General features: G+C 44.0%; 1 protein-coding gene across 1 annotated transcript in view; it reads right to left on the minus strand.

The window, feature by feature from the left end:
- Window positions 1-25465, minus strand: part of LOC149340432 (atrial natriuretic peptide receptor 1) — a 161505-nt gene that overhangs the window by 69808 nt on the left and 66232 nt on the right. The window contains exons 3-7 of the mRNA XM_089549201.1: window positions 24173-24365; window positions 21561-21696; window positions 16920-17011; window positions 15996-16134; window positions 14459-14540 (exon numbers count right to left, since the gene is read on the minus strand). Coding sequence (XP_089405327.1) covers window positions 14459-14540; window positions 15996-16134; window positions 16920-17011; window positions 21561-21696; window positions 24173-24365 — 642 coding nt within the window. The remainder of the gene's footprint in view (window positions 1-14458; window positions 14541-15995; window positions 16135-16919; window positions 17012-21560; window positions 21697-24172; window positions 24366-25465) is intronic.

A 25465-nucleotide genomic window follows, 5' to 3' on the forward strand; every position in this document is an offset into this window, starting at 1 on the left:
ATGGTGAACATTTTTCCGGTTCCCTGAAGTTCGAATCAACGAACTTTTACAGGCATTAGAACAATCAAACCCCTCCAGGTATTTACTGTCAATAAATGCGGTGAAGTTTGTCATCTTTTCTTTTTTTCGGCACAACCCTGTTATAACAATTATTGGATATAACAATGGCATTTCCATGGCACTTGAATATTGTTATAAGTGGACTTGACTGTACGACCTTTTTTCGCGAGTCTTTCGTTATTACGATATTTCAAAATAACTAACGATTATTCGCGACCCCGCGAAGTTCGTTGTATCGAGATTTCACTGTACACCTAGCAGAACCCAAATTTCGCACTTCTTGAGTCTCTAAAATGCAATTTCTTCTTTGCATGTGCATTCATCGCACTTGCTAGGAAAACTGTTGAAAGGAAAAGTAGAAGAGCCAGTGCAGAAGCAGATGTGAAAAAATTATGGCTGAGGCTTAGCTAAGGTTAAGCCTAGTCAGATGCGAAGCATACTGGTGGCTAGGCTTGGTAATACATGGCTTTCCTTGGTTGCATACTTGGTCATTTTAATACAACCACTAGAAGCATTCGTCGTGAGGGAAGACAACGGCATGGCTACAGCGGAACGCCGACTAACCCCGAGACGCGCGTTGGGTGAGCGCCTGGATTGCCACGGAAGCCGCGGCTGCCTGCCCGGTGGAGCGAGCGTTTCACCTACACCGAGTGTGAACGCACGCTCGAAATGCGCGGGAATGCCGCTCGAGGACATTCCGGCGTCTGTGCGATGGCATCGTCACGACGACGTCACGGTGTCACGTGGCGTGACGGCTAGGGGTCCCACGGCGACGGCGCGAGGTGGAGGCCGCCTCTCTCATCCGATGTCACGTGGTGTGCCGTCACGGCGTCACGTGGTGTGACGTCATGGTGTCACGTGGTGTGACGTCACGATGTCACGTGGTGTGACGTCTAGGGGTCCCACGCCGACGGCGTGAGTGGTAGCTCTAGCAATATGCTTCGCATAAAACACACGCACACCGCGTGCTGATAGTAGACGGTAAAAAACTGGACAGGGTTGCATTCTGTCAATTATCTTTCTCATCACACACAGGGAGAAGGAACTAGAGTTACACCTTTGCACACACGAGGCAGTGGCCTCAGCCTCTTTGCATTCGCCGCCGCTCTTGGTTGTGGAACAGTACTTTGGTGCAGCCTACGCGCAATTTCATTAAAATCCACCAATCGGTAGCAGCATGCAGCAGCTTTAATGCAATGGGACAGGTTGGCACAATTGACGCAGTATCCCTTCAACTGGGTGTGTACAAAATCAAGATTCACAATATGTTCTCAGTGTAACATGAACAAGCAACATTACTGCGGCCATTATGGGCATATGCCCAAGGCATGGCCTTTATGCAAAGCATTCCACACCTTAAAGGGGCTGCGAAACACTATGGAAAAACCTAGATGCCGCCTTTCATGGCTGCGATCAATCGAGATTATACTGGTCGCTTCTCGCGTCACGAACAAAAATGATAACAGCCCTTTCCTGCAGCCTTGAGCGTGAACAAACAAACACTACAATGATACGTAGCAGTATCAATGTCGAAAATAAATTTTATTCGATTTGATTTGATTTGATTTGATTTGATTTGATAACAATGGAGGTATTCAAGAGCACTAAGCTTTCAAACTTGGTAATAAGGGATAAAAGTGGCTGAATGAGTTTCTCGCGACGCAACGTGGACAGGCAAGCGTTGACTACTAGTATATTCAGCGTGAAGTGTTCGATACAAAGGATTTATTGATTCAGTTCTTTCGTGACAAATTTTCTATAGCTTAAAGAACAACTGCATAGGTTTTAGAAATGGACGAGCTTAATCGGGTCGATAGTGTGAAACCCGCAGGTAAAGCATGCGAAGTATTTTTGAGCTAGCATTTTAAATGATGACGTAAACGTCGATTAAAACCGCGACGGCCTTCAAGCTTCTCCGCAGCGCACAATGCCGGGGGGGAGGGGGGGCATGATGACGTCATCGAAGGTACGGTATATTTCCAACGCATAAACGCTTGCATTTAAGGGGGAAAAAATGCCACCGAAGCCAAAGCTCGTAGAGCGTCGTTTGGCAATATCCAGCGTGACACGCAAGGGTGTGGCTGACGGCTACGGATATTTGAAATCGTACATTCCTTAATGTCACACTAAACTTTCTCCCACTGCTTTGTTGTTTTGAGGAGAAGCGGTAAATTGAATCGTCGATTACATCACTATTTTAAATGCTAGCGCAAAAACAATTGTCATGCTTTACCTACAGCACGTACAGATTTGAATCCTTGAACACCGCGGAATTCTCAAAAAAGCAGTGCAGTTGCCCTTGAAGGGCCGATACAAACATTGCGAGGGATGGTAATACTGGAGAGTTTAGGGTTACAATAAACATATGAAAAGCACAGTTGTAAGCCCTGCTAGAAACCAATATTTTAGTCGGCATTTTGCGGGAGCATTTCAAATTGAGCAGAAATTATGCCACAAAATGTAAACAGTGGTAATTTCTATCCAGAGGTTGTTTCTATTGATTTAAGACAAGAAGAAAAAAGAATAGCACACAAGGGCAGTGCTTTAATATACTAGCTGGGCTTTCAAACGATGGTCCAGTCTCCGAAAGATGTGATGGGCCTAATGAAGATGACGAAGCCTGGCAAAACAGCCGGAGGTTTGCCAGACTACGAAATTGAAGGGCTTGGCTTATTGCTATACTGAATAGCAGGAGCGCAGTCCTGCCACTGGTGCAACTATAAGAAATAAAAAAGCGCACTTGGAGGGAACTTCATAGCGTGCCGAAGCCAAACATCGCAATGACTGAAGCGTGGTAGAGCTTCCCGTATTGCGGACCAGTACAAACATGCTTTTCACCGGATAATCTTTCGTACTGACAGTGCAAAGAGTATTGGTAGGAATCGCAATTATAGATCTCACGTTTGCATTGCCGACGCTTGTAGAGGGTGGCCTCAAACGTAATAACCGATATCAAACATCAAATCTTCTTGTCTACATTCTTTAGCGGTTGAACAATATTCAAATGTTACTTGAAGCCTACAGCTCCACGACCTAAAACACGCAACCTCGAATTTCTTCCTCGTATTTTCACACCTCACGTCGTGCACAGATTTTTATGCGTTTATGCATTGCGCGAGAAAATTTAACGGGGAGTGTTTCAGAGACAGGCGCGACTTTTCAGTAACAATGGGGGGCATCCGCCGCCTGCGTTTCTGGCGTTTTTATCGTTTCTAGTCTGTTTTCAGGCAGTTTCTGCTGCATCATAACAATTATTTTCTCAGGCTCTTTCTTGGTAATTTGTTTTCTCATAGTAATCAGCGCCACAATCTGTTCATAGCACGCTTGTTAATGATACAAAATGTGCGCAGCCGACTCAGCGCATAATTCCGTGTTTGACGCTCTATATATGAGCAAGAAATCCTTGCTGCCTACCTCTCAACTGACTCTCTCTTCGCTTTGTATTTAGTGGCAGAGAAATTACTGCATGTCCTTGCATCCAATAAATTAAAAAAGGGAAAGCCGAGTAGGAGAGCACAAGGTTTTAGCATGAACCAGATTCGAATGACATTCTTAAATTCTACGTATGAAAATAGTCCCTGAATTCCCTACTGTTATCTGCTAAACCCCTGCAAGACCTCTTACACATTGCGCTTGTCCAATGTTTCACGTTGGTGGTTAATGAGTATCAGTGGTTCTACCTGTACCCATGCGTCGTACTCCGTAGCGTCATACCTGGAAGCTCAGTGGCGTGAGCCACAAAAATTGGCACCTTCATACAAGCGGAACGGTGCACTACCATGTGCCTACTGACCGACGAAGGTATGGCCCAATAGTATGAGCCTGAAAGCACCACAGTAACATTAGCGCCTCTTGCACCTGCAAGGAAAAGTGTGCAGGGCACATTTTATGGCAATAATTCTATTACGCAGAGCTCTCAGAGGTCACAATGCAGTCCTCGTCGTCTTCGTCGAATATTTGAATAGTCTTAGTTCTAAAAAGTGTCGTAACCGAACCCTCCGTGGCATTATACCACGTGGATTACTTGATAACCTTCTCATTAGAGAAGGCGAATAAGGTTGGTGGCGTGGGGATCGGCTGCAGGCTATCTTGGTTACGAAAAAAGTTAAGTTGCTGCAGTTGTTACTTCTTCCAAGATGATGTCTTAAAAAGAAGAACATATTTAGTTGTATACATCAAGATTCCTTCCTGGCACAAAATAGGTGAGATATGTTTGGAATGTTCTGAGGTATGCAGACGCAACTTAGAAGCAACTTTATGTGTGATTGCTATCGACCGCTAAGACGCATTGCACCACTCCGTACCAATGTCGTCAGAAAAAGAAATCCGCCAGGAAAATAGAGCGAGTCGGGCTGCTTACAGGGACCAGGGACCGGTGATGGAACCCCAGCGAAAATTCCTGAGCTGGGTTATGTTTCTTTCCCCACTACAGCCTCTGGAGCAAGAATCCGTGCTTTAGGAAACACACGCCTCAACCCTTCATTAGCTGAGCAGAGGCGTGCAAGTCAGTGGCCCCTAGGACGGATCAATAGCCGTGCGGACAGTGCCTTGCCGAGATTTCATGATGCGAAGTTCAGAACGGAAATTTACGAGTGCAAATTTCTCAACTTACGCTTGGGAAGACAGGCTAACTACCACCTCCACTTCAGCTGCCGCATAGCCAAAGGCGGGATGAGATAATAACAGCTTCGAGTTCTAGCCCCGGATCCGTGAAAGGGCAACGCATATATGCACATCTTCCTCTGCTTAAAACGGTTGCGGTTCTGGCTCAACGCATGCAATCTCCAAGAGCCCTTAGTGAATCTGGAGGCGGGAAGAGAGTTCTATGTTAATACTAATTAATTACGTGCCGAAACATTAAATGTTCTCATTAGGAAAAATTTTAATGGGGCTTTTCGCAATGCTTGACTCTTAATTTCATTGTAGAGAGTGACAGAGAGACACGACTTATCTAAAAGTGTGCGGTTGTTCAGAGCCGCTGCATGCTGCACATGGGGCTCAAGTACCACCTAATAATTCCTGCTAATAATAAAATAATAATACCGAAAGCACGTGAAATGTGTCCAAAAAAATATTCCAATAAATTTCCAGAAAAGTGTTGCATGGCAGGAGATTCCGCGCACCCTATCCCAAGCACCGCGCTCTCGCTTGTCGTTCACAGACCAGAAACGGGAAGAGAGCAAAACAGTTTTGTCGACACACTTAAGTGGTCTAACTTCAATCAAACATCGCTAAGGTCACGTAGGCAGATGCTGTGTAATTTAAGTTCTTGGGCATATTCTCAAAAAGCAGGAGATAACTTAGGAAGTAAACGTAAGCGAGGCGTAGTGGTAAAATGCTGCTGCATAAAAAGACTGTTTTCAAGCCATGTTCCTCGCGAAGAACTACGAACATTAGTACCTTATGTCCAGTTGTCACGCGATAGAAGAATTTTGCGCCCCCAAGTAGGTTGGGAATAAGCGGAACAGATTTGCTGCAGCTAGCTGTCGCGAGGGATCTTACTGCGTCCTTTGTTTGGGAAAGTTAAATACTGTGCCATCGCACGCCATTCAGTGGCAACTGAACTTGTACTTCGGGCTTCTCCTGCGCCATTTGGTGATCTGCACACAAGCGAAAATATAATGCTGCGTGCAAAGCCCGAGGAAAGTAGCAGGAAAGCTTACCGGAAGCTTCCCCATTATATACGGCAACTCTTCGGCAACTTTTCGTTACTTTTGGAGAGAAATAACTGGTGTCATTTCAGTAAAGAAACAAAACCATGAGGCGTAACAGTGAGCTTGAGAAGAAAAGATACGTGCTGCTACACGATGATAGGTCTGCACAGCACATATATTCAGATAATAGGAAATTAGGCGGAATTTTTCAATGATAAACCTTTCGAAAACTTTACCACAGTTTTAACAAGGGCATGAAAGCCACAAGTTAGTTCTTTTATCTCCGTGGGTCATACATTGGTTTTAAGCAGCCTTCGCCTTCCCATTGAGACATTGTCAGCAACTCAACACCATGGCTTTGCGAGCATGTACGCACAGGTTAATGGCGCTAGCGAGTATACTACAACATTTTTCAAACTTCTGACTCAAAATTTGTGTTTAATGCAAAATTAAAGCGATAGTTTTCTTTTTTTCAATATTGCATTTCAGTTTTAATGGTTTTAAAAGTGTTTCATTAAAAATATAAAATAAAAAAAAGCATTTCCTCCCAGAAATGTTCGCTTGTTTCTTTTCTAGTGCAAAACGACATTGTCAATTCACAACCCCCAAGGCACAAGCTGTCGCTCTGAATATCATGCGTTTAGATGGTACAGGGCTCGTAATTTCGATTTGAGTAACAAGCATAAACATTCTATGCTGATCAAAGAAGCAGTCAGTTCCTTTGCGTTTTTCTAAATGCCTCAGCGAGGATGCAAATATGTTTGTGTGCACGACTGTGAGTGATGATGTTGAGAAACAACGTGATCTGTAAGTTTGGTACCACACTTCTTTATGTACGGAGCTGCCACTGGCAGAATATGCGCCAAAACAAGTTCAAGACGCAGCACTTTGGCGTACACAAAAATAAAGATGATTCATATCGCTTTCACGAAAGCGACCATGAAGAGCAAGCTTCTTGATTCCAAGATGAATTGCATGTTCGTGCTCATATATTAATGTGGCTATCACTTCCGATCAACTAAGACAGGTTTGATGGGATGGCGAAGAGTGCCGTCTAAAGCTCATCCTTAAGGAACAGCAGAAGCAGTTATCACCTTAGAGACGTACAGTGCATTTGAAACGAAACATCTCATCTCAAGAGCTGTTATCAGTACATGTGCCACGGGACATTAAACTGGCTGTTTTCTATTTATAGCAGAGCACGCACGTGCTTTCAACATTAGGCTCGTATTTTTTGCGCACTTCTTGAGGGAAAATTGGCGCTCTGCGAAACCTGATGCATAGAAGGTGCATAATTTCTCATTACCCGCTCCCATGCAACGATGTACTACGGCTCTATTTCGAATTGAGCACTGCCGCGCCTTTTTCAGCGCATTTCATTTTCACCAAAGAAGCCAGCGACAGGACGCTTTCCAGTGAGAAGGAGGCACGAGGAAATTAAGTCTTGTCACGACCCTCCAAGCTGGGCAAAAAGAGAGCGATGTCTTCTAATGTGATTTTTTTTTGTACTGTTTTCTTTGTTTGAATCTTCTCTCTGTTTATTTTTTCAATATTCTCTCTGTATTTTAACAAAGAAACCTTTACGAACTGACTTTTCCTTTTTTGAGAACAGAGAGAGGGTAGAATAAAGCTGTACGTGGAGCTTATTCAAAGCCGGCGGTGTAATAACTTCTTTAGTTCTCAGCATCGCTCACCGAGCGCACTTTTTGTCAGCTCCGCACCTGTCTGTTTGAGTTTTCATCTGCTTCGTGCCTGTCTCCATCATTCCTTTCTTTCTTTCTTTTTTTCTCTCTCTACTTTCGTCCGCCAAGTTATCGAGAGCCGGCAGCAAAGTTTGGGGATTCTTGGCATTGCAATCTTCTTTCAGCTACAGGTATTTCTCTTAATATTTTCTTATTATTTTGCACCCTCCATTTCTCCTGATTCTAGAGAGAGTATATTTTTAGAACAGCGCGGGCATGAGCTCAAGTTCTAAGGTGAAAGCGGAGAATTACTTTCGTAGAACCGATTGAGTGCAACGCTTTTCAGATCGCGCTAACCCAGGCACACAAATACTTTCCACTGCCGCCATGACATCGGTAGCTTACTGCAGCGCGGTTCGAGATCGTGATGAACAGTACACTGGAAAGCAGTCGATGCCAGCGTGAAATATTGCTGCTATATACGTTTTGTTTTCTATCTGGCTTTATTTTCTACATTGGTGAATTTCGGTCATAAATTGTTTGACACTGAAGAAGGTCTTGTTTTGTTCTGTGTCTCATTAGTTGGTTTTTTTGTAGTTTTCTTGAGCGAGACATTGTTCCAGACATTCCTACAGCGCAAGCTGCTGCTGCCTCAACTCCTGACTGCGTCGTCGGTGTCGTCCGCAGTAAGGTAGCAAGTGGGGAGCTGGAGATGCGCTCCCCACTGGTCGGCGGCTGAAAGGGAGAACCCCTGCCCTTCTCCATTGTTCTGAGCAGCAGTCCACACTCGGCGCCTTGCAGCTGCCGGCAATAACGAATAGCGCCACTGAAGAAGAGTTACGAGATGCTGAAGACAAGGAAAGGAGGTGGCGTTACCGCAGCCCGAACTTCGCGCAACGCAAAATGCGAGACCATTAAGCGTCGGCATCAGGTCCCAGGCGTAGTGTCAGGACTCCACAGTGCGCGTCGCACAAGACAATGCGAGGAGGTGAGTAGAAGCAGAAGGGCTGACGAAGAGAATTCTGGGGAAACGCATTTGGTTAGATTTTCTGTGTACGGCTATCTGTGGTTCCGCGAAAACTTCATAGTTTTTCTAACGGCTTGTGAACCTCCGCTGCAGCAAAAGGCGTTTCCAACTGTCGGCCTCCCTGGACATTCAACTTGTGCATGAACTATCGGTGTATTTCCGGTCACTTCGTCGTAAGCGTGGCAAGACGAACTTAAGTATTTTGAGAAGGGGTGCACGAAATCAGTCCGTCAGCCGAAAAGTCAGTTGCGATTAGTATCGCAACAATTCGTTGTGGAGTTATAGATTAACAGCAACAGTCCAATACTGTTTGATCTGAAAGATAATCAGCCAGCACAGGTCGATATGTTTTTCCCGAACCAATTTTGAAATCGCAGGTTAATGACATAACCATAACTGTATCGAATGCAGTGCTTCTAACTATTAACTGACACTGATCGAAAACGTAAGTTCATCTATATTGATAGGATATCGCGTTCAAATCACAAACTGGCAACTCGTACCGAAAACGAAGCTGTTTTAGCCAAAAAAAAATCAAAAGACGAAGTACAAGTGTCGGCACTAACGGCCGATTTCGCAATCAAGATGTCTGCGTCGAGACCGAATTTTAGCGCGCATCCCTAAGTATACGGCCATTCACTTCATAACGATGGGAACTCGTGTTTTTTCGGTAAAGACTTCTCTAGCTTTGAATCGACTGGCGGAAAGATACTGAAATCCGATTTCCGCGCCGGTATGTGCGTCTTTTCTTGACGGCCCAATGTCAGTGTAGCCAGAAAGAACCATAGAATCAATTTTTACAGAGAAGAGTAATTGCATGGAGTATTTATTAGTGTCACTTTAAGATGTGCAGTACAAGCCGAACGAGAGCTTTGGAGCGTAATCCTGTCCCACTTTGCGAAGGTGTCAACGCATGTGGGCTTCGGCATGCCTCGAACTTTTCAAGCAGTACACAATCGGCTCACATCGGTGTGTACTTTGTTTTCTTTCCTATTGGTTCCACTCCTGGTCTTATATGGTTTCCACTCATCTACTTGGTCGGGAAAGTTTTTGGAGTGTGGAGTTTTTGGACAACTAAAACCAATTTGAGAACACTACAACAAAGCAGGAGAAAACAGGTGTGACATTCACGCCAGTTCTCAGCAAAGTGCAGCTGTTGAGAGTTGGTTTGCGAAAAACAAAAATCCCTGTTCGCGACTACGATAATCGTTTTTTCGCTATCATGTATCTTGATATGAAATAAATTAGACTGATTTCTCGCATAACTTTCGAATTTCATCTGTAAAAAACTGTTCGTATGCGCAGTGAGTAAATCATTTCTGATGCGGTAATGATCAGCGTAATAATTACCGTGAAGCGGAGGCAAGGCTACGTAGCTCTATAATATAAGGTGCGGAGTAACTACTAAGTGACGGTGATCTATGGCGTAAGGGGAAGACTAGTATTGAAGATGAATAACTGCTTAAACGTTGCGACAAACGGATTCCTCCGAACTTACACCAATGTGAAAGCCACATCCAACAGGCTTTTTGCGCACAAGTTATCACTCCATTGCGCAGCAGAGTAGGGCATGAAAAAAAAAAAAAAACACATTACAATAGGACCATTCCGTTCGTTTAGTTTTTATTGGTCGTGGTGCAAAGAAAGCAGTTATGATGCAATGTACAGCCTCTTCAGTCGTGCCCTGAGCCGAGATGTCATAGGCACGGAGGGAGTGGATGATAGATGAGTAGTTCTCCGGTCGCTTTAGCATCTCACCGTTTCTGCTGCCTTGATCTAAGTCCAAAACGTAAAAAAAAAAGTCCGGAATTCAAGCAGCATGCAAAGAGAAACAAAAAACAGCGCGCCACTTGGGTTCGGCAGAAGTAGCTAAAAGAAATATGCAAAAACTTGGCCTGAAAGCAGGTGCTCGAAAACGGCTGGAAAGAATAAAGAACGTTTAACGCGTCCACATAACAGTCGTTATGGCATCGCCGACTGTTTCATTTCGGCGTATATTTTTACTGAGCAATAAAGTTTCTGCGCGATTCACGATCGTTAACTATGAAGATATAAAGACAATACAAAATAAAAGCGCATGTCTTTAAATGTTCGCTTTTTTAGGATAGCAACGAACCTTGAAAAAAAAAAAAAACTAGAACCATTCCTTGCCCGAATCTATGTTTTGTACGAATAAAACAGTGATTGATAATTTTCGGTAGAAACTTAATCCCAGGCTCTTACCCGTGAAGTAATAGCACAAAATACGCGTTGTACGGCTCAAAATAAGAACACGAATTTACGTGCTTACTACGACTATCTGGCACTGTAGCTTTCCGAACGCAGTTTTGTGTCTTCGTTTCGAAAAATATCGATATAATCGTCATTCTTTTGTCTAGTGTGTTAAAGCCACGTAACTGTTAGTTCCGAATTAAACGAAAATAGGTTTTAACACAGATTTTTTTTTTTTTTGTATTCATCCTCTGTATTATGAGAGGCCCGACCTCATTACAAAGCCCGCACACTTGGCTGCGAACGAAAGAACGAAACTCATGTGGCAGTGGGAACGGAGTCTTTATTTTTCTGACCATGCGTGGTATCCACTTCCACGTCTTCCTGTCTCTCATCTTTTAATTCGTTCGTCCCATCGCTCACTCTGCGGTAAGGCGTCCACTCAGCGCAAGACGGTTGCTGCGCCTTTTACGCTCTTTCCTTTTCTGAATAGCTTTGGTACGCGCTCTATGTGATTTAAAGAAGAGTTGCATCTTTTAACGTGGAAAGGAATGTAGGCAGTCGTACAGCTTTGTGCGTCACTTGGTGTTATTATACCCTATCAACAGTCTTATGTGAGCCATCCAGCCTTGAACTAGTCTTTCTAGTAACCTTTATGCCGACGTTTCTTACCATGCGTTACTCTTTGTCAGCTTATTTCAAAACACAGTGTTAAGCACGCTGAACACATAAACGTATCGCACAGGCCACATGTCGAGGTATTGAATGACGGCGATACATCTCCACCTCCAAGTAAAAGAAAATGTACTCAGTGCAGTATTAAGAAAGAAAAACGCAAAGTAGAGATAAGCTGTAAATTGATGTAAGTGCACTTCGTAAACGAGAACCAGACGACAGGTATTGATATGTTTAGCAGAAACGCTGCTGTCAACATGCCTGCTCTTGTTTTTAACGCTGGGTAAGGAGTCAACCGCGCACTGTTTACGATTCCAAAACGTCAGTCCATACCGGGGGCGCGCAAGGAGTTCCTCGCTGTTTTTATTTTTTTAATTCTTTCACACCAACAATACTCGCAAAGCTTGCCTGCTTCGATTGGGGCAGCAATAGACGGGTGTTGAGCAAGAACTGTGGAGTGAAAATGTGGGCTTCTATCGATCCTTCGCGTCCGCGCCATATGCCCACGGACGTCCAGCCGTAGCCAGCCTGCGGCCGTCTGAAGGGTGCGTTGGGGTGCGTATATTATACGCCCGGTGAGAACCGCCGATCAAAGACAACCGTTTGCGAACTTTTTCAACGCTGACGGCAGGCAGATATCGCTGCCAGCGTTCAGCTCGTCTGCTCCCTTCCGACCCCTTGTTTCACCTGCGGGCTCTCAAATAAAAGGGATATAATACTGAAAGCCGTAAGCTTTCCGTTTACGACATTGGGTATTGCCCGATCAGCTCCTGCGCGCACGCTCTGCAGAAACGAACACGCTATTAAGCGTAATGCTACATTTATAAAACCCGCCTGCACCATTAAATTCGTGAACGTCTGAATGAAGCTTCCGGCAAAATAGTTGTGTTTTATTTCACAAATTCGTCCTTAGTTTAAATTAGCGAACGAGGCACTGGTTCGCTTCGTTAATGAATTCCAACAGGGCTCGATGCAAAAACTTGGACACCTGCTAGTTTCTGGTAGCGGTACTAATTATTCGCACGAGTTGAAAGTTTAGTACCAAGAAGCTAGGGGGTTAATATGCCGTCCGGATAACCCATTTAAAATGTATGACTTTGGAACAGCTGCCACGGTCAGTAATATTTTAGACTCGGTGCTTTCAGCTTTGATAGTGAGAAAAATAACTCAAAATAATGATTTAAAGTTTTCGTTGAATTCTTAATAGCTAATTTGCGCAAATATTACAAAGCTATTGCCGGGTATTAACTCTTACAAATATAAGCTGGACATTCAGATTCATAAACATCAGCAGAATCCGGAAAACTTTAAGCCGATTAAACCACGACTGTAAGGCTGCGCGATTACATTGGGATGCGTTAAGCCTGTCTGAATGAAATTTGTGCAAAACAATCCTATATCTTGTTCCTGCGCTTGTGACCTCAGTGCTGGCACTCACACAATTGTCAAATCTCGACCTTTCAAACCAAGCGTGAGCTTTCGACTTCTGCTGGCGAGCAGCACAAATCTGCAATTTATGCAGCTAAATGTAGCTTCTTTTAAGAACAAAACTTTCTGCACGTCTCTGTTTTCTTTCATTGTTTCGTGACAAATAATTCCTAACGTAACCAATTAGTGCTGCCTAATGCTGTAAAATAAATGCCTAGATCTTCTTACTGGCGCTAAACAGAAAATCTGCTGCTCCAATTTATTGCTGTTTAGCCTGTTTAGGCAGTGTACAACGCATAACCCATGTAGCCCACCCCCCCAAAAAAATAGTTGGTGCCTCTGTATGAAGAGAACAACTCAATTGCAGCAGTATCCTCGACAATGCATGTTCTTTTGATGACCGCTAGTGAGAGAAGACTAAAATATTATTCCATTCTTCATTGAAGGCTGGGGGAGGGGGGGGGGGGGGGGGGGTAATGCGAAACTGCAGCACTTCACTACCTTGCTTTTGTTTTGCAGTTATCCGACTGGGAACCTTCGAAATGCTCACATACAGGACCTCAAAAGCAAGAAGATCCTGAAAGCGCGAAAGTTCAAAAAGCCTAAGTTTCTGGTGGTTTCCTGAGGGTTTGTAAGTGTGCTGAAAGTGACGGAAGCGTGTTCAAATTTTTTAGAGATTTGAACGTGCATGAGGGCTTTTTGGAAGAAGAGCAGGTCATTTTGCTGTGGCGGATTCACTATTTCTTTGCTTTCGTGGATACGTGATGGATTGATTCGCATGGCATACGGCGTTTTGAAAGACCTAGTCAAACACTTGGCGCTGTCTACCATTGCGTAATGAGTTTGTTCATAGCACGGAGGCAGTTTGTTGTTCGATGTGCACCGTCTGGGGCAAAAGTAATAGACACACCTTCCAAGTTCCGGCCCGTGCCACTCTGCATGGGGGCCCCACCTGACAGCACACTTCTGGTATCGACACCAAGGCAGTGGGCCTGTTTCGACACTAGAAGCGCTTTGTCAAGTGAAGCCTCTACGCAGAGTGGCGTAGGTCGGAACTTGGAAAGGGGTGTCTATTACTCTTTCCTCTGATAGTACAGAACATTTTTGATTCATTTATTTACGAATACTGTACACCCTCACTTGAGGGTCATTATATAGAGGGAAAATGAAGAACAAAAGAATGCATATATACACAGGAATGAAAACGCCTCTTTGAGCACACAATACACGACCGCATAAAAACGCAACACAATTCACACAATCGTACAGCCGCCTGCTATACAAAAATATTTCATATATTTATGAATTTATTTATGAATATTGCGCCATATTTACCTGCGTTTACCCTCGCAGGCAAAAGAAGACAGCTCTTTCAGGTCTAAACGTTCGGAGTTTTAAACCAAGCGAGTCCTCCGAAAGAATGTTGTTCGGAATGTCAGGAGCTCTTATTACAGGCCGATGTACAAACAAGGCTCCCTTGGTCATTATATAAACCCACTCACTAAGCCTCGGAGATAAAACTTGCAATACCCAGATGCGGCAATTCTTGGAGGAACATCTCGCCAGAGTTGCATTCGCTTTGCCCGTTTCTTAGTGGAAACTTCGTTGCAAACATTTTCACTTGAGAGTCGTGCAACCCAACTTCATTAACCGCGTGCTGCTTCAGCTTACTAGAGTCAATGCTTTCTTATTATACATGCAGAAAGTTTCTGGAAACTAACCTGTAAATGAAGAAAAAGACGATGCACAGGATGACCACCAGACCACTCAGGACCCCGCTGACGATGGCGTACTTAGGAAGCTCTGCAATGTGGGAGGATAAACACGTGATTCCAGCAGAGCAATCTGGGAAGACACTTTACCTGCAGCCCCGCATTGCCTGCAATAACACTGGTTCTGGCCGTGGCCTCTCAAGACTGGCTCATGAGTTCTCATATAAGCAAGGCAGCTGATACTCGCAGTCGTGCTGCGAGGATGAGTCAAGGATGATGAGGGTGAGGAGGGTCCCGGAGCCAAATGACATAACCAGCCACGTTGGGCTCCTCCGCTGTGACTGTTTTGATGGGCGTAATTATTTCGACTCGCTGTGTAAACTGCTCAGAGCCCACACAAGTTCTCGTCCGTCATACTGTCTGTGGCGTTATATATAGACCTCGGATATCGCACTTGCATGGTCACGGTGGGAGTGTCTTTGACATTCTGGAATTAATGATTTTTCTTGAATGCGTACGCGACTCGTACACGCTTCTCAAGTCTTGGAATTTCGCAAGGCATGTCCGGTTAGGTGGTCTTTTGGGTTTAATGGAGGGTTCCTGTTCATCCTTGGAACAGAGAATTCTAAATTGCTCTCCGATGGGTTTAGACGAAAAGTAGTTAAGTAGGTACAACTCAAAACATGCGATAAACTTAGTTTTTTTGTATATCCTTGAACATTTACTAGTAAAGAATTGGGAACTGAAAGTCTACTTGATGGCGGGCACTGCAATGATCCTTAGTAAGGCAGTCGTTTTCAAGCAACATTGCGTTTACTTTCAAGTGTCTGGCTAAAATGAACCTATCGATAATGAATACCAGTATAGGCTGAGCAGCGAGTCGATACTCTAAATGAACGTTTCACAAGTGGAGATACAGCGGCGCATTTTTGACATCGAATATTTACGGAGAACACTCCGTTGGCAGATGATTAAATATTGCTACATCGCGCAAGGCTTGCCTCGCCGCCCAGGACAGTTGCTCAAGACTAATGAAGGGCGTCTTAAAGGCACGTGTCCGAAGGGTTTATTTGCGTAATAATTTTTCCTAACGGATGAAAGTTACACTGTGCGTAATCGCAGTATCAATATTGACGGTTAGGGCTTCTTGGCTGAAGTCCGCGCATCATTTCTCATGTCCTTGACTTTTTCTGCGTTTCTTTTTTTGTTGATTATCCGGATATTATTAGGCGACCTTTTTATTCTGTCTATTAATGAACAGTTCTACTCAAGTTATATTTAAATTCGAATGGCTTTTGTTATCGTAAAACCACAATGCCCTTTTCAATAAATGAAAGGTAGAGATATCCATTATTGGTTGCTACCGCAGAGAAAGTAAACATTTTAAGTCAAATTAATGGAACTAAGTCAAAACACCCATGGCAGTTGGCGTACTCTAGTGCGCCGCCCAAAGAAACATGGTGAATCCACTTCACTGTCATCTCTCTGTGTATAGGTTGAATTATTACTCAGCATTCCCAGTTGCGCAGCAAGTATTTGAACCCACCCTCATCGGGGCACTTGGATCCGTCGAAGCCGCACCGGGGCGTGTCGGGCGGCGGGACTCTCTTGCCTCCCGGCCAGTGGATAGAGCGGCCGGGGACATCACTGAAGCTTTTGTTCACTCCGAAGTAGTTGGCTACCACCTGCAAAAAATGCGTGGACATTGGCACGCTTTGCGAGCTGCTGACAAGGTTTCTGTAAAATATAAATCGATCTTGTTCAATTGAACAGCCCCCACACTTTATGAACAAATTCTGTAATATTGCCGCTTATGTGTATTTGGCTAGGAATTCAACGCCTAGTTCATCAGTGATATATCCCCTGTCCTCTGTACTGCATACAACCCAATGCCACAGTGAATTTAATACCCACGTTACTCAGTTTGACAGTAAGCTTCCCATGACTTTACACTTCGCATGTTCGTCGGACAGTCATGCGCCAGCAAGAATGGTTGTGTGCCATTGAACGAAAGGCGCTATCGGCATTCACAATAGGGTGCCTTTTATTCCCTGAGAGACTTACTGTACGCGTACTGTAAAATTTTTTTCTTCTTGTTTTTTTTTAGCTCACCTTATTATGCGTTGACATACGGTGCATCTTTGTTTCGATTTCTCTACGGCGCGAAATAAAACGCTTTCTCCCATCGTTAGTGGGAGAAAGCGGAAAGGACATACAATCTTAGCAGACGTAAAATACAAAAGAAAAAAAGCGCTGCGATGCATGGCCAAACGAGGTACCCAAGCTCACCTACAAATGATTAGTTCTCGTATCATGCCTTTCGAACGCACAATTTGGGAAGCATGGTGTGCGGAAGTGCGTCACCGTTATTATAAACTATTTGTCTGTAGACGCATCTTGTGCGGATCTACTGAAGCGGATTTGTTGCCAGAATTCAATTTTATTTCTCGGCGTCAGCATACGCACTCACCTGAAACTCCTTGGTAACCGGATCCATGTCCAATATTGAGTAGTCGGCGTCCCTGTCTCCGTTCTCATTGATCCGGACTGTTCCCGTGATGCCTACACGAACCAAAAAAAGTGAACTCACTCGGCAAGCGCTACGAAACGGGCATGTAAATCAACCACAGAACTTTAAAATACGACTGGAGCAAACTTCAATTAGACGAGACTGCGTAAGTTCGAAGTGTAAACCTGGTCGAAAACCGAGCACCGTTTCTTCCTTATCAACCCAGAAAAAAAAAATGAGGAAGAAAAATGTGCGGCAGTTGAACGCTTCCTGGATGGACCTACGGCAAGAAACAAGACGAAGTCTTAGATGTTTACCTTTCCGCCACATGTTCTTGGGCTTATTTAGGCAGGAGGATTTCCTACCTAACATGCCTCCTTTTTTTCAGTTTTTTTTTTTTTTTCAATTTTCAAAGCGTGCTATCGACTATCCACACATTCAGGAAATTGAGTTGCGCTGTTTTGAAAGAAAAAAGTGCAAGGTACCGGCTGTTTAGATTACCTGTTTTTAGGTGTCATATAGATTGGTGAGACTCGATGTACATATTACCAGCAGGAGGCTCTCAAGCGAAAGTGAAATTACAGCGTGTACCAACAGTCTCTGCTTCAAAACACTTCCGCCATGGACCAGTGTTGGATCAATTTCTCCCTCCTAATTGACGTCTATCAATATTTATGAAATGTTGCTCAAATTAACTTCTTTAAATTTTACCTGGCGTAGGTGTGAGTTACAACGTACACGGCATCTCCTTCATAATGCACAGCTGCGAACTTTTTTCCTAAATCCAGTCAGCGGCTCATTTAGTTCTGTTCCTGATGTTACGAGAGTAGCATATCCTCCCATTCGCAACTAAACTCTGTTCACCAAGCTGAACAAAATTAATGTTTCGTTTCGTATCAGGCGTATTTCAGGCTATTTCTTCTGCACTAGACGAGAGCGGAAATTTTAGTTTTTTTTTTCATTATATTCCAACACCAAAAGATAAAAGCCGGCAAAGGCATCAGCACACTTAGGGCAGCATTCAACCGTTTAGTTCATTAAAATTAATGAGAAGAAGGCGATGTGGAAGACCAGAGAAATGCGCGAAAAATTCTCAGTGGCGGTTCACGCCGTCACTTAAAGAAAGCATGCCTCGACCTCTGTAAATGTCACTCATATGCTTCTCGTAGAACACACGAATAGTTTCCTGTCAACGCCTTTTTTCCTTTTTTGCTAATGTTGTAAAGTTTGGCGAGCAGGAGAACGCAATTGAAGGAGCATGGTACAGTGGGTGTCCTAGCCCCTTTATATTTCCCTGTCTGGCGCCTGTTCATGCCACTTCTGTTCTGTCCATTTCTGTTCTGCCATTTCTGGCGCCTGTTCGTGCCAAAATAGCGTAATAATTTGGGGTTTATACCTTTGCTACGTCTGGAGAACGCCACTGTAGGATTGCATGCCTGACTGCCCTAAGTTGTGAGTAAAAACACCGTTATTCCCTTCTTTCGCTGAGCTGTTCTTCTCTTTAGTCGACCAGGAGCGTGAGTAATGGCATGTGATAGCTAATATACGACACGTCTCTCATCCCTGCTACATCTACGTCTCGTGCGAATACGTAGACGACGCAGCTGCCGGTTCTGGTGATCGGCTGCCGGAGTTGTTGACTATCGCAGCGCAAAAAAGTTCATTAATGAAATATTGCAATGACAGATTTTGTTTCGCTTCGAAGTTAAAAACACCGCAAATGACGACGGCTACGCCCAGTTTGCTGTAAATGCACGTTCCCGCATCGCTGGATTGTTTAAAAGACCTCAAAAGTAAATTTTTCGGTGCTCCATATGCTTCCTCAGTTTCCATCTGTTTCCTTTTCTTCGTCCTTTATTGATGCTGTTGGCTTTTTTTTTTTGTGGTTAGTTGTGACATTTTCTGCTTCGCCCTTTTCCAACCCAATCCTCGATGCGGTCACCTTCTTTTTTTTGTTTATGCCTCATCAATTTTGTGTTTCTGTCTCCCAGGTTCATTACTTGTTTCTGCATGCTGCCTTTTTGCCAAGAGGCTGTCCTATGTCTTCGCTCATTGTAGTCATTAAGGTAGTGGGTGTTTTTATGCCTTCTAGAAAAAAGTGCAGGGGCGTTAGAGTTGCACACTTAAATAGCCTTGGTGGAAAGCCATTTGCGACCTAGAATTCCTTCGGGTGTGTTTTATTTTCGAGTTTCGTAGCGGTGCGCAGAGAAGAAGGGACAAAATTTCGCTACCACTGCGAAGAGAGGACTTAGAGTTAAATATATTCTCGCGTTACCAAGCAATTCATTCACTTCTACGGAATTGCCAGTGTAAGTTTCATTGTAAGAGAGACAGAGATAGCGTGCATTCGTATCGTAATTTCAATGGTGTTTTATATTTAACGCAAGACAAAGTTTCCGAAGAAGGTTCGTGCTTCGTCAACTGTCATCGTTGCTTTAGGTTTATGGGGTTCAGCCACCCAAAGTGACTCAGGTTACGAGGCACGCCGTAGTGGAGGGCACCGGACAATTTCGACCACCTGGGATTCATTAACGCGCACAGACGTAGGGCGGTGCACAGCCCTCTAACATTTCGCCTCAGTTCAAATGCGATCGCCCCGAGTGGTATCAAATCCGCATCTTATGGGTCCGCATCTGGGCACCATAACCAATGAGCCATCGCGGCGGCTTCAACTATCATATAACCAGCGGAAAGAAATGGGGCAATTTCCTCAAAAAAAGAGCATCTCAGACTTCGTGGCTTTGATTTTAAAGATACCCATTGAAACACTGCTTTCAGCAACTGAACCTGCAATCATTCTAGATTCCAGACATAACCTTTAAGTACCCTTTCTGCATCCTAGATTCCAAAAACCTGTCTCCGACGAACGAATTGTGGTCTCCGAAAGCATTTCTTATAGCATAATAATAAAGTTATCAGACAAGACATATTCCTCAGAACTGAAAGCCCTTTCAGTGAAGCTGCTTGGCTCGCATAGCTTGACAACCTGGCGTTCACGAGGGCGCCCGTATCTCCGATAACAAGGGCGGCTGAACCTGACAGCCATAGCTGGAGAGGCGGTTATATGTCTTTCTTGCTACACCCTCAGGCGCTTCTTGATGGACAAGAGCCTGGCGATCTGTGGTAGAATGCATCAAGACTCGGCATATGTACGCCGCTGCAGCCTATACTTTTGTCTTCCTTCTTTCGTTTGCTGACCCATTGTCTTGACGCGCCTGCGGGCTGTCAGCGACGTGGGCTCGAAAGACGATAAGGAAACCGTGTACGTGTAAGACTGTGGTGCTCTTAGCCAAGACGCGAAACTACCATCCAACACATCAGAGAGAATCTTCTTTTTATTCGCATCCTGCTAGTCGGAAACGCGTCGCACCTAATGGCGGGTATGGCTAGGGAATATAAAAAAAGTACTAACAGCGTAACGTCCATGTCAAAGACCCTTGAAGCACGTTCAGTGACGTACTGAAAGCGCCCTTTGCATTATCGATAACCTTCACAGCACGCATTCAGCGGAAGACGGAAACCTTTAAAAAGCTCAGTGGTGATGCTGCTCGGCTGCTGAGCCGAAAGACGGGGGTTCGATCCAGGCCGTGGCGGTGGCGTTTCCATGAAGACTAGGTGCTGGAGACCCCGGCACTGTGCGTTGTCAATGCACGTTAAAGACCTCAGGTGGTCCAAATGGTTCGGAGCCCTGCAGTACTGCGTCCTCCATTCCCTGCATTGCCTTAATACGTTGAACCGCATTAACCGAGACCAAACTTTCAAACATTCCAGAAAAGAAAAAAACCAGGACGCTAACAGCCACCGTCGTCGCGGGGTTAGTCTGGCTCCGCGAATGAGTTTTTGCTCCATGAAATCCCGAACGAAAGAATGGCTTTTTTTTCACGTCCTATAGTTTGCTAAAAGACAAACACATTTGGAATTTGCGCGGGTAACTGTATCTTAGCTAGAGCTTCCCATTCAATAGCACTCTATCACATTCTCTGCGTCTATGTCTTCCCTTATCAAGGTAATGTCATGAATTTTTTCTTGATTACCATTATTAACTGGGAGCGAAAATGAGGTGCCATGCTTGAGAACCTTTTAAAGCAAGAACCATTTGTACAGATGATAATGTTATTTAGCCCTAACAGTCTATGCTGCAAAGTATCCGAATACCTTGCAGCTTTTGCTAAGACATTGTATTTAGCTGTGCTGAATTATATGGTGAAGCGGACATTCATTTATTGTGCAAAGAAAGTTATCTCAATCACGCTGTTTTCGAAGTGCAACGTAGGAATAAGTGGGAAGTGTCTATATCCGCTCTTCGCACATGTATTATTGCTAGAACGATGATCCCTTGAATTCGTGTTGCTAAAGGAATCTATTCCAAGAGTTGAAATTACTTGTATGATTAAGTGAAGCAAAACTCAAGGCAGTTGGATGCATTCTTGACGGCTGTTAGATGAAAATGGTTGATAAAATTTCCTTAAAATTCGAAAGTAATTGAGAGGTATTACCGGCATAATGCAATTGTTAATAAAGCTGCCAACTATTGCTAATTGTTTTTAAGACGACTGTCTTGGCTCTCCGGAGCACGTAGCATATGGAAAGCAGGGAACCTACCTGTGAATGTCCGGTTCCACATTCTTCGGGTAATTTCCGAGCCGTTGATTATGCTTCCACCCTCGCTGAGTGTTTCGTTCAAGGCGATTGAGTAGAGTATGACAGCCTCGTGGAAAGCGGCTACGAAGTTGTTAACCTGAAAGAGAAGTGAAGAAGGAACAAGATGCCTCTTAGTCGCTAACACACAATTCACAGTTTGCATTTCTTTTCCTCTGAGCAAGCAAACGCTTTGGCCACCCATATATCTATAACCCTGTGGCTTGAAACCCGTTACATTAAAGCGAACTTCCCTCGAATGTAAAACACCTTTTATTAACACGCTGGCAGATTGTGTACTATCGTTCGAACACATTAAAACACCTTTTATTAACACGCTGGCAGATTGTGTACTATCGTTCTAACACATTAAAACACCTTTTATTAACACGCTGGCAGATTGTGTACTATCGTTCTAACACATTGACTCTCATCTAATTTCTGGCATCTAGCGCAACTTTTTTATTTCGCTCATGCTTCATGGAAAACAAAAATCTGGTTTTTGTGTACATACCAAAATTAAGCTTATTGAAAATAAAGATCAACTGGGTTTTTACTGTTGAAATGTCGCCTTTCGTCAGCTGCTTCTCTGGAAGTCCTGGAGGAAGAAATTCGCGTCGTTCACAGAAACTTCTCTTTTAGTGCCTTTAATCAACTTTTAACCTTTCTGAAGGTATTAATCTAGCGCCTATGATTTAGCACAGAGCTTTAAAACCATCTAGAGAAGTGCGTTTAGGTGTCTTACTCAAAACGCCAAAAGAAGTTATTTAAAGCGCAGCGTTTTGTGCGTTTCAACGAAACTATGCTTTTTGCGATAACTGTAAGGCCTTGTGCACCCTTAAGGGAACAGGATCAGACGCACCTAGCGTGTTTAATCCAATTTAGTCAGGAAACTAGAAATACCCGGCACGCAACATGTTTCACTTACACACGCTTCAATTGCCTTCGGCCGCCGCGGTGGCTCAGCGGTTATGGTGCTCGGCTGCTGACCCGAAAGACGCGGGTTCGATCCCGGCCGCGGCGGCTGGAATTTCTTTGGAGGAGAAATTCTAGAGGCCCGTGTACTGTGCGATGTCAGTGCACGTTAAAGAACCCCAGGTGGTCGAAATTTCCGGAGCCCTTCACTACGGCGTCTCTCATAGCCTTAGTCGCTTTGGGACGTTAAACCCCATAAACCAAACCAAACCATCAATTGCCTTCGGTGGGGAGAGCGTGCACATATCTAATTATACACCAACATCAGACCTTCGGCTTCTTTGCCTCCCCTGCTGGTCACTGAAGCGAAAATAACCGCTATCGCACATGTTTGCTTTCCCACGTTTCTGTATACATTTTTACTTTTCTGGGAGTCTACGAAAATGTGCAGTGACTGACAACCAAAATAAGTCTGGAACGAACCGATTTATCAGGATCTGCAGTTGTCCGCGTGTATATTTTTTCGTATTATGGAGCACGGCGTGCGAATGCTTGGCGAATTATTTTTAACTTTCGCATACCAGCGCATTGACATAACCTCGAAATATTCATGGTCAGCCTCTGTTTGCAATGATGTCACCTTTGGTTAGCAGTGTTAGTTGGGGACCGTTGCAATAACCCCTGCGAACTGTCTCGTTATTTTTTTCTTTCGTGGAGGTGTTTTTGAAGGTACAAGTTCATCTGTTTCTTTTTTAACCTTTGAATCGCTTTTCGTACAATTATTTCAGTGACCCATCATAATGCGTTAACTGCCAACTTGTAGTAAGAATATCACCTTCCTGGGTAAACGATCTCTTTTGCTCTGTGTCGTTTGAAAAGAGTGCTATCGTACCTTTTATTATCAAGGTAAAAGCCACTTTTTAAAATTACTGTCCATATGGCATCATTTTTAGATATCACGACAGGTTTCTAAAAATGATTATTTGCAGTAGCTTCTGAATGCACTCCACGGAAAAGATTTTACGGCAGCATCAGAACACCCCACGAACTTCCGTAATGTATTTTCAGTTATGTTAAATAAACATATAGTGACCAGAGATATTTACGCTTATCCATCTCCTCTTTCTGAGTTACCTTGTATCACTGAAAAGCGCTAGTACTTATGTGATAGCAAACAGACTGAAAACAACAGCTAGAGCTACAGTGCGAGATATCATACTGGTGAACAGCGGAAAAAAGGCGGGACAACAGCAAGACTCCCGCCTTTTTTGCGCTGTTCACCAGTATGAATGCATACCAACTCGCCCAGATCTCAGCCTTACTAAGTGCGAGATATCACGACTGCTGAAGGTGAGCTTAGGTGACCAGATCATATAATCGTCCAAGCACTCATGTACCAGATACAATCTCTTGCGAGTCATTCATCATAGCACTGTACAGCCCAGGGGGGTAATTACATGCAGATTTGTGTGCTAAAAGATGTGACGCTCGTTACCAGCTGCATAGTAAAGGTACGAAAACAGACCTGAAATTCGTCTTGTCTTCAAATTAAAATTAAAAACACTAGGCACCATTCGTGAAGACCACAAATTTCTGATGGGAAATGCCAATGTCGTCACCTTTTACGCTGTACGAAGAAAAAATCACTCGACTGAACTCACCTCTTCGTTTCCGAAAGAGAAGTTGAATTTCTCGAGCGCGAGTTTCTTGACCTCTTGCGAGAAGTTGATGAAGTCTTCCGTTTCGGGGGTTCTCGCAATGACAGTGAGTAGTGCTTCATACGCTTTTTGGGCCAGGGCGTTCTTAGACTCCGGGTCGCCTTTCCGGAACCATGGCTTGCGACTGTCGTTCCGGCTACAGAAAAGCGTCAGGAAGAGGGCTTAGTCACTGCTTGCACCCATCAGTAATGCCGTAACCTCGAAAGCCGATTATAACGTTACGGTTCCAGCGACACGTAACAAATCTGCGGCGCGGAGCAGCCGCTTCGGGAAGAACGTCAACGAAAGAATTGGTATGGTTTGACGGCGTCAAGAAAATTTTTTTTTCCTTTAAGTCACATGAAGACGGTATAGGACGGATCTTTCATTAAGCGCGCCTTTTTCAGCCTTTCGTATCTAGTTTAATGAATGAAATAATTCGTGCCCGTAGTAATAAGGCGGACCATGTATGCTCTCAAAGGTTGTTTCTCTTCACTAAATACCAATAATAAAATAAGGCTCCTGTCTTGTATTGCATATGGCAGATATGCACAAAGTGTGCTAGCTGCAGTTATTTGCATGATCATGACAATGCCGTAGTTTTAGTCCCTGAGTGTCTTTCGTCTCATTTGAAACATCATGAAAGCAACAACAAAATAACTGGCACTGAAATATTTTTATTCCTTCACTTATGTCGTGACTTGGAAGCGTAAAACATGTTGCCCTGTTTGCCGTGCATCCTCCTTCGAAAATATATTGGAGAAATAGAATACACTAATTAAGCTTGCGTTAGCATATACCAATAAACGTTCTTAATCTAGAGGTATGCGGTAAACAGCTTCATTTTGTTGTTGACCTTAAGTTTTATTTCATTTCACCCTACAGCCCTCTGCTTCAGCAGCATAGAGGAATAAAAATAACGTATAGTCGACTTCTCTCCACTCTGTTCTCTTCGATGCTACCTCGCTTTCGAGCCAGTGTGCTTCGCTGCCGCCAAGCGGTTTATGCACTTTAAAGAAATACCCAGGTCGACTACATCCAATGTTCACTGTTTATAAAATCGATTTCATGGCTCTTTCTGTATATGTTCTTGCTCTTCCGGGAGCCGAACCTAGAATCATAGCCAAGAAAATTCAAATTACAAATTGAAGCTCCGTTTTTTTTTAAGTTTTTTATGAAAGCAGCATCATTGCTGTTAGGACGTGGTAATCAATCCACAGAGATCTACTTCAATTGGTTTTCAATGTCCTTTTTATA

The sequence above is a fragment of the Amblyomma mixtum genome, chromosome 6 (genome assembly GCF_055824585.1).
Source record: "Amblyomma mixtum isolate Tamu chromosome 6, ASM5582458v1, whole genome shotgun sequence".
NCBI classification, from domain to species: domain Eukaryota; kingdom Metazoa; phylum Arthropoda; class Arachnida; order Ixodida; family Ixodidae; genus Amblyomma; species Amblyomma mixtum.